Below are 10,000 nucleotides of genomic sequence, written 5' to 3' on the forward strand. Positions count from 1 at the left end.
GAAAGGGAAAGAGAAGGGTAAAAAAGATGTGTGGATTACGTGGAATGAAATAACTCCAAAGAGGTAACGTCAACGGCTTCTAATTGGTTTCTGGAGGAAGACAACCTCCAAAGGTGAATGAAAACTCATCTGCACTACACAACCCTCACTGCCAGAATAAAGTAGGCTTAGAACTTACAAGAGCACAAGCTAGTACACTGCTCTGATGGTAAATATATGTACAGAGTTCCGATAATTACAGCCGAATACAACGTGTCAAGATATTACTGTAGATTTGAGTGCCAGATGAGAAAGAAGCACATTTGTGCGTAGAAGTGCATGTCCCTCACTGAGTGTGTGAGCGTGCGCGTCCGTCTCTGTGCATGTGTGTGTATATTTCCGTGGGTCTCCTTGTGTGTGAGTGTGTGTCTGTACCTGATGTTGTACAGGCACTTCTCTCCATAGTGGATCTTGAAGGGCCGGTCCTGGCTGCAGTTGGAGCCCAGCTCGGAGCAGGGACTGTGGGGCTCCCGCTTGATCTTCAGATGTAGAGCATGGAAGGCCACTAGCACACAGAAGACAGACAGACAGTGTGTATAGACAAAAATAAACCAGTGTTCTCCGAATGCTCAATGCAAGTTTGCGTCGCATTTTAAGAATTTTATAAACTGTTCGATGTAAGATTTCAATCTGATTTGTTATCATTCCTCATGTCAGTTTCAGTTTGCATTTTCATGCATTGAACAAAAATGTAAACCTCACCAAACAATTCACATAAAAATCATTTGCAAGTTCAATACACACAGGCACACACAGACACACACAGACACACACACACACACACACACACACACACACACAAACAGCTGGCACATATGAAACAAAATCCTTGGCTGTGTGTGTTCTGGCTTTTCCCGAGCATGCGTTCACAAAAGGACGTATGTGTCATCCGTCACCCTGACAACTCCCGCTCAAATCTCATTTGTAAGGCCTCCCCTCTGCCTCCAGGTGGGGACTGTCTTGGTAGTGGAACACAAGAGACCCTGGGGGGGGTCACGTCTAAATGCTTCATCTGTTTTTCAGCTGTCCGTCAATACCTCCCAGACAACAACAAGAAGACCCATTGATCCTTGGGGTGGGGTTGGGCTGAAGGGAGTGTGTGTGTGTGTGTGTGTGCGTGTGTGTGTGTGTGTGGGGGGGGGGGGGGGGGGGGGGGTACGTCTGGGGGGCTGTCTACCTGAGCCTCCCCCAGCTGAGCGGGAGGCCCGCCCTGTTAAGTGCGTGATCATTCCTGATTAACATCCCATCCTTTCCAGTCATGGTCAGCACTAATCAGATAACGCCGATGTGCGCCAACAGGAGACAATACTTGTGAGTCTGAGTTGAGAGTGAAGGACGGAGGCTCGTGTTCCCGGGTGAAAGCATCCCAGACCGCTCTCAGGGTCCCACAAAAACAACACCATCTAAATGCCCTCGACGCGTCTGGGAGTATTCTTTTGAAACAGGAGGTCAAACAATAAGCCAATCAAAGAAGACCAAACGAGAGAGGTGGTTATTTTTGAATGGTTCTTTTTTCGTCCGTATCGTTTTAGAGCCGTTTATTTCCACAGCGCCCCACAGCGTCGATGGTTTACACCAGCTGGCGTAGCGCGAGGGATGCACCGCGGCGGAGCCAGAACGCCGACAAGGTCCTCATCGCTTTGTAACGGGCTGACTTACACCCGCCATAGGTGTGCATGTCAGTGCGCATGCGTGTGTGTGTGTGTGTTTGTGTGTGTGTGTGTGTGTGTGTGTGTGTGTGTGTATGAGTGTATGTGTGTGTTTGTTGGGGAGGCTGGTCGATAGGGTAACACCCCAGCTGACTCCTGGGGGGATGGTGGGGGGAGGTGAGGGTGGAGAGGAGGGTGAGTCCACACACGCGCGGCGGGACAAAGTGCACGGGTTGTTCACAGCCCTGGCTGGGGGCCTGACCTTTGAGGGTCATCGATCCGAGGTCAGAAAGGACACTTCCTGGTGGGGGGTTTGTGAGGGGGGGTGGGTCGTACTAACAGACGCTCACACTCTCACAAAGTCCGAAAAACAATGAGCTGCTAATTACCTATGAGAACGCCTCAAACGAGTGTTGAGTAAATACAGGTGTATGTGCTCCTGAGACTGGTGTACTCGCTATTCCAACAGTTCAAACGCATTGTGTCCACATCAGACAACGCCACACGTTTTAGAATGAATTAGTCTTGAAGGATAAGTTGTTATTTTTACTGAAAAACTTGTACATTAGGGCAACGCCATTCTCGTTTTGAAACACACACTGCTTGTACTGCTTACATTGACTTGTGTAGCAGGCCTCATCAGCCTCTACATTTTTTGAACAAAAACAGTATTACGGTATGTGTATTCTTAATTTGTCATTACTTCATGGATTCTGAAAAAAACGATATTCTTGCAAACTCAAATGCTATCCATCTGTATATATAATTTGCGTTAAAAAAAAAAGTATTAATATTTTAGCAACGCCGCATGAACTGTAATATTAACCGGTGCGTAGCGCCGATGTCGAAACAGTGCCGCTCTAAATAGAAATGGAAATGTCACAATAGATTTTGTCAGCGGGATGCAGCGGTACACAAATCAATAGCCCGGGCGCTGGGCCTTCTGACTTGAGGGGGACAAGATACCTCGCTTCTCCTCTCGAATGTCAGGTCCATCATGGCTCCTGATTGCTCTCATTATGGCTGCATTGATTAAAGCACAGCCAATGCTGTTCAACAATTAAGCAATCCATTATTGGATCTATTCAATTATTCTCTTTTCGGGTCGTCATTAACTTCTCGGTATTATTGGTGTTTACCCACAATTCGGAGAAAGAAAAATGTGATTTTAAAAATATAATATAGTAGCCTATAGATTATATATAATATAATAATGATATAATATATTATATGTATATACATTTTATGTATTAAAATATATACAATAGTCAGTATTAATTTCAGATATGTCCCACATATCACATAATAAACATTTATTCTTGTTGTACAGATTTGTTTTTGGTGTGATTATTATTTGACCTGCAGTTAAGTGCCTGGTTATTCTTTATTTTAGCTACTGAGCCTTTTAACTGCCAGACATCCACACAGGGATTACCATGAGGCCTACAGGCTCAGCCCATGTGTGAGTTTCGGGCCACAAAGTGTGAGTTTCGGGCCACAAAGTGTGTGTTTTGGGCCACAAAGTGTGTGTCTTGGCAGAACGGAGGCCCTTCGTTTGGCAGATATTTCTCCAGTCCATTAATAAAAAAACACTCAGGTCTTTTGGCAGCGGTGGAGAACCCTTCATTCCATTTTCACCTTCGCTAGGCGCTCGCGTCGCTGTTAAATGCTAGCGGTTCTGATCTGCCGGTTGCGTGTGGTCTCACTTTACACCTCTGCTACTCCTCTCCGCTACCCTGCTAAGTTATGCTAATACTACGCGTTTGAGTTGTAGGCAGAGACAAAGGAATCACTGCTCTGTCTTCACAGCCCGAGGACACATTAGTTTCCAGGATGCTCGGCTGTCGCTGGTTTCGGTGTCAAATGGATGGAGGGCGCTAACCTGCTAGCGATGCAACCGCCACAGCCGCAGTCAACTACTCTAAAACGTGGGATGTTTGAAGTTGTCATGTTCTAGGAGAACAAGGAGAATACTTTTTTTATAAAAGTAAACAGTTCAGATTACAACACCTGAGGAAAGTGGGTGACTCAAAGAACAAAGCCATACCCAGTTACAACTATCTCTCTCCCCCTTTCTGTCCTCTGTATTGTCTCATTGACAAGCACTCATTAAACACCCTTTTGTTTATTTCATATTGTGTTTTTTTCTTTCTCCACCAAGCCCCCTACCATCACTCTAGATATACTTCATCTCTCCCATTTCTTTATTTTTCATTCCTTTATTGTCTCCCCAGTCCTCTTTTCCTCTCCATCTTCCTCCGTCCATCTCCAACTGACTCTGTTTGTCTCAATCTTCCTCTGTCTGCATGCCACGCACCCTCGCTGTCTCTGCCTCTCTCTGTCTCTCTACCCAGCTCCTCGGTGCAGACCCATATGGGAGAGCTGCCGGTTGGGATCTCGGCTCCAGAGCCCAACCACGGTGCCCTCGATCTCCCGCCATCTGTCAGTGCCGCTCTCTCCCTCTCTGGCCGTGCCAACAGGGCTGATTCAATGGTCAGCAGTGTCCCCCCCCCCCCATGTACCTCTGAAGGACAAGGGGACAAGGCTGGTGACCTCTGCCTCTCCCTCCATTACCGGGGCCCGCGGCGGCCATCTTGGGTGTTTTTGGTTCTCATGTAGGTGTTTAGGTCTCTCACACTACCCCCAAGGTCAGCAGGAACTAACTGCTGATTTGATCATTTATTGACCGAATTGAATACATCTAGGTCAATCTACGCCTCATATGAGTTGCTGGTGGGTTGTTGCTATTTTCCCTTTGACTATACCATGGATCATGTTAAATCTCACAGTTGCAGAGCCCTCTATTGGCTCCTTGCAGAGGCCCATGTCTGCTAACTGCAGTTCATGCTGTGCTTTGCTCACTTCACTTTCTGACTACACTTTGGCATTACCTGCTCTAGAGAACCACGCTATGCCAAGCTATCACCCCTGACTGCGTTCCCCGTGCCCTGCCAGGTGAAATACCACACTCTCTAACTGCTTTAACTGCCTAATGACTGTTCTCTCTCTCTTTCCATTTTGGAGCAACAGCAATAACACTTAATTGTAATGAATTATCAATTATTTTTGGTTTCCCTAATTGTTCTCAGTACATATACTACTGCAGTATTATATGGTTATTAAATATATCATATGTATGATAATTATAGCAATTTGTACGTTATAATATTATTCCAGGTGTGACGATACGACTTTATATTTCAAGTGTAGAATAAAATAAACCCCTATTTTGAATGAAATATAAATGCGAGATAAACAGAAGAAAAACTAAATGTATATTAATCCCCCAAGGCAGCAAGGGCAATATTATCATTTCAGTGTTCTGGAAATCAACCACAATATTTTGATGTTTCCATATGCAAATAAATCACACTGCGATATCATCACAGAGGTGGTGCAGAGTTGCTGTAGCAGCAAGAGAGATAGACAGGGAGAGAGAGAGAGAGAGAGAGAGAGAGAGAGAGAGAGAGAGAGAGAGAGAGAGAGAGAGAGAGAGGGGGAGGGAGCAAGAGAGGGAGGGAGTGAGAGAGAGATTATTCTCACCTTAACCTTTCATGCACCCTGTCTGCCTGCCTATCTGCAAGACTAGCTCTCCGGAGAGCTAGCGTGAGTGAAGGTGTAGATACCGAGAGGGATGGGAAAACACATCATGTGCACAGAGACGCACACACACACGCAGACACATCCATGTAGCACTGGAGGTATGAACGCAAGTTCATAAAAGTGGGAAGACATCTAGAATCTCAGATGCATGCACACTTGCGTGCCCAGGGTGAAACAGTGCAGAAACACAAATATGTGTGTATGTGTGTGCGCATATTTACGCACACAAATGCAGTGAAACAAATCTCAATGCGTAGAAACATGGGCAATTACACATTTAGTACAATATATACAAACAAACACAAACACACACACACAAACACACACATGAATACAGATGGATGTAATTATGATAGATAAATGCTGCAATTGAAAATAATCATAATCCGGTTTGATCACATAAGGACGGAAGATCTATTTTTCTACTATTAAATAAAATCCAAAATTGTAACCGTCAGATTGTTATTATTATTTTTATATGTTTGAATGTTATATATTGATAATCATGAAATTGATCATTACAATATTATTTAATGTGATGAATACCATATTTCTGAAGATAGAAAGTATTACCAAATCCTATTTCACACACGCAAGATACATACACAAGGACAAAGGAGGGTCGTAAACGCACGCACACATACTGTACGACTGTATCGTGACACACAAAATATTGTAGGAAGTTTCTTACTCACAGTTTTCTGTCTGGAAGTCAGGGACAAACTGCTCATCGTTGTCTGGAACCTGAGCTAAAGAAAAAAAATACAGAAGAAGAAACAAAACACACATTACTTCTGGTGTAGAGTGACTATGGGTCCATTTGTTAGTTTGCCTCCATGAACGTATGCATGCAATATATGCAAAAATGTTTCAACATGTATTATTCAATGAGTTTTGGTTAGGGGAAACGTGTGATTCGTTCAGCAATATGCATGTGTTTTCATTCTGTTTTTAACTCTATTATTTTATTATTTTATTCTTTTACTTTATTAATTTGTTCTATATTAATCGTCTCTTCTTTTAAAATCATAATATATAGTTACTATTGTGATTATAAACACAACACTGCACAACATAAAAGTTCAACTTGGAATACAAATTGAATGGATCCTTTCTTGGAGTCTGGATTGCCCCTTCTCCCTTGACACACACACACACACAACCTTTTGGTCTTTAAAAAACGAAATTTCTTGTTTTTTAACCAATTAGCAGTCAAATCCGGCCTGACCTTGGAATCTCATCTCACCAAACGCACCATGATTTGGAACGGATGACGTTTTTCCAAACCTCAAAAAAGTCAAACTTAATGACCGGGTCGGTTATGGCATGCAGCGTTCGGTCCCGCCTCCCCTCTCTTAATTCCACGAGGTCGGCTTGAACGCGCGACTACTCAATCTGTCGGCTGGAGGAAGTGGCGCGCTCGCCAGCAAACAAACACTGATTCAGGAACAGTGTCTAATTGGTCTCTCCCCTACCGGCATAGCCACCTACACCTGCAGCGATGGCTGTGCTCCCTACCCTAACCTCTGCATCCCCACCACAATATAATAATAATAATAATAATAATAATAATAATAATATTAATAATTATAATAATAATAATAATAATAATAATCATCATCATCATCATCATCATAATCATCATAATCATAAGTTTTATTCTACAATGCGTCCAATTAGCCATGGGCATATTTATATCACACGTATTTACACTGGGTGAAGACTCTCCTGGTCCCTCAAGTTGAGCTCTGGCAAAGGCAATCAGAGATTTAAATGTGTCATTTGCACGTCTATTTATAAGCACAATGAGGTAAATCCTCATTATCACTGCATCAGTAGCAGGTCTCGACATGTCTGTTGCTCTATCAAATATGAAAAGTTATAATCTTGGAGAGGTTTTTTTTCTCTCAGAAGGTGTGAAGTCAAATGAAAGCAAACAATCAACAGATCAACGGCGACAAAAATGATATGCACATGGTATCACGAAGACAAAGAATGAGATGATATTAATATATCTACATTTGTTTAAGCAAATATATATTATGTGTGTGTCTCTGTGCAACATTTCCGCTTTTCTATTTGTATAGCCGATATAGCCGATATAATAGTATGTTTTGCTTTGTTATGTACTAAACCATTTTTATAAAGCAACATACCAGAATAAATTTTGTGCTACACTTTTCAAGTTGTAGAATTGAATGCAATGTTATGACAAGAATATCATGTATTCTGACACACTCTTATGCAACACATTATATTACACTCAACATTATATTACATTACCTCATGCATTTACATATTTAAATAAACTCCCAAACCACAACCAAATCATTCGATGGCAGACCATAACTACAACCAGACGGAGCCGATAAGCCGAGATGAGACAAGGAAGGACGACAATAATACAACACAAGATAACACACAATGAATGGGCTGATATGAAAAGGACGCCACAGAGACTACAGCGTTACGGCCCAGGAAGAAGTGAAGAGGGAGAGACGCATCGGACAGAGGAAGTGGGGGGGGGGGGGGGGGGGGTGAGTCACCGGCCTCAGCCTGTGAATGAGCCATTTGAACCCTGCTAGCCGATCCCCCCCCCCACCACACACACACACACCAACCCACCAGCACCAGCAACCACTACACCGCTTCCCCCATTCACAAAGAAAAGCCAGGAGCACAGAGAGGGAGAGAGAATGAGAGAGAGGGAAGTAGAAGTGAACAGTGAGAATGGACCAGAGCTGTGTGGAAGAGGGTATGGGAGGAGGAGAGGGGGGGGCGGGGGGAGGTGAAAGAGATGTTTACAAACTAAGGTGCCGACGGAGGCTGGTGTTCGTTGGGTCATGTGAGCGTGGAGTTTTGTGTTTCGAAGGGCTGTGCGTGGCGTGTTGAGCGTTGCAGAGTATGAAACAAATGTGTGTGTGACGGAAAGGGGGAGGAGAGTGTGGAGGTGGAGGTGGAGGAGGGAGTGGAACAAAGGCCCTGGATGAGAAACCCTCTCTCGGAGGTTGCGTCGGCTCCCGGGACACGTTGAGTCAACATGGCCTTGTTTCTTTCACAAGTTTGCATCTGTGACACAAAGTCAACTGACTGCAGAGGAGTCGGGAACACCGCACATGGTTTTATTTTCTCTCCCTTTAAGTAAATAGTGCTGTTCTTTCCGATTCTAATTCTAAAACCAAGCCAGGGCGAAAAGAAACCACTTTAACCTTTGTGTAAACAAAGTAGTGGTGTGTGCGTCGTGGTGTGGGTGGGGGGGAAGGGGGGTTTCCACTTGCCTGCCCAGAGAGACATATGCTTGTCAAATGAATGAACCCCCCCCCCCCCACCTTCAACCCTTTCAGTCCACGATGGTCGGAAATTCAGTCTGCCACAGTCCTCCTCCTCGCAGTCCAATTACCTGAACTAATAAATCTTTGAAATGAAAGAGTATTCCTTTTCATCCTAATGGACAGGAAGTCATTCATTAAAGCTACAGTCTGCCAGCGTCCTGACCACCTCACCGGTCCCGCCCTGACAGTCAGAACTGTAATCTTTTAGCGGTAATATCTCTTCAGTGTGGCCAGCGCCGTCGCTGCCCTTCTCTCCAGGCTACTGAAATATTAAAATCACATCTTATTCTTTGTCGAGCCCTGCGGCGCCACGCTGGGTCTCAGTGCAACCAGCGGGTCCAGCGGTGGCTGCCGTCCGATGACGGTTTAGCAAAAAAATGAATTCATCCATTTTTTTCTTGAGGTGCTTAATCCGGCAGCTATTACACGTGTAATAAAGAATGGATGACTTTTAAACATTTACTTTACTTTCATTTCTTTTTTTTTGTTTAAATGGATTTCTTTTTTTGTAATTGTATCTTTGAAGGATTTATTGAGATGAAAGTCCAGTCTTTTAAAAGCAGTATTAAAGTTAACAGTCCCTGGTCGCAGTCACCTATCACGGCTGGAACAGGCTTTCTTAGTTTCTAGGTGTATGAATGTGTATAGAATGTGTGAATGCGTGTTCACAAATTAAAATAAATGTTAAAATTCTGTTTCAAGGTGGAATATTGCAACTCATAATTAATTTTTCCAACGCCATTTTCAATACTAAAAAAAATTGTACGTTAAACAATTATGGTTTGTCAGGAATATTTACAGACACAAGAACGTTTGGAATGTTTTATAAATTAAATAGAGAGACGTTGTTTTAAAAGTGATCTTCGCAAATGTTAATTAACTTGGTAACTACATTTATTCTCACAACTTTTTGTAGTACGTTTAAAACTTAACAACTTATGCAATGAAGACACTGTGCAGCAAAGAAAATTCAAAGGTAAATCAACAATTTTTTTTAGGTGATCTTTGCTTTTAGTTTTAATAGCACAAAGTTTTAGTATAGTTTTTTCCACTGTATACAATTTCCGTTGAAGACTTTCTGTACTACAATAAAACCTTTTACGAAACCACAGTCAAAAACAAACACGATCACAAATCTTCAGTCGTTAAGGCTAATAGAAACCGGAGCTGCAGTAACTAACCACCATTTTATAAACTTTAATTAATTAATACACAACAGTCGAGCTAAAGATATCTCAAAAGAATAACCCAACCTAAGTTGTGATCCAACCTGGTAATAACATGCACATGAGAGTGTGTAGACATCTACACTTCAAGCGGGGAGAAGGTAAGAAATGATTAAGATTAATATTCACCACTGACCAAAACTTCTGTGCT

At 43.0% G+C, this 10,000-nt stretch overlaps 1 protein-coding gene across 1 annotated transcript in view; it reads right to left on the bottom strand.

Annotated features, from left to right (window-relative positions):
• The window catches only part of etv1 (ETS variant transcription factor 1), a gene marked incomplete at its 3' end in the record, with an annotated part of 20,933 nt that overhangs the window by 8,628 nt on the left and 2,305 nt on the right, over positions 1–10,000 (bottom strand). The window contains exons 5-6 of the mRNA XM_079729449.1: positions 5,987–6,040; positions 415–544 (exon numbers count right to left, since the gene is read on the bottom strand). Of these exons, the coding sequence (XP_079585575.1) occupies positions 415–544; positions 5,987–6,040 (184 nt within the window). The remainder of the gene's footprint in view (positions 1–414; positions 545–5,986; positions 6,041–10,000) is intronic.

This window comes from Pollachius pollachius (genome assembly GCF_949987615.1).
Source record: "Pollachius pollachius genome assembly, chromosome: 1".
In the NCBI taxonomy this organism is placed as follows: domain Eukaryota; kingdom Metazoa; phylum Chordata; class Actinopteri; order Gadiformes; family Gadidae; genus Pollachius; species Pollachius pollachius.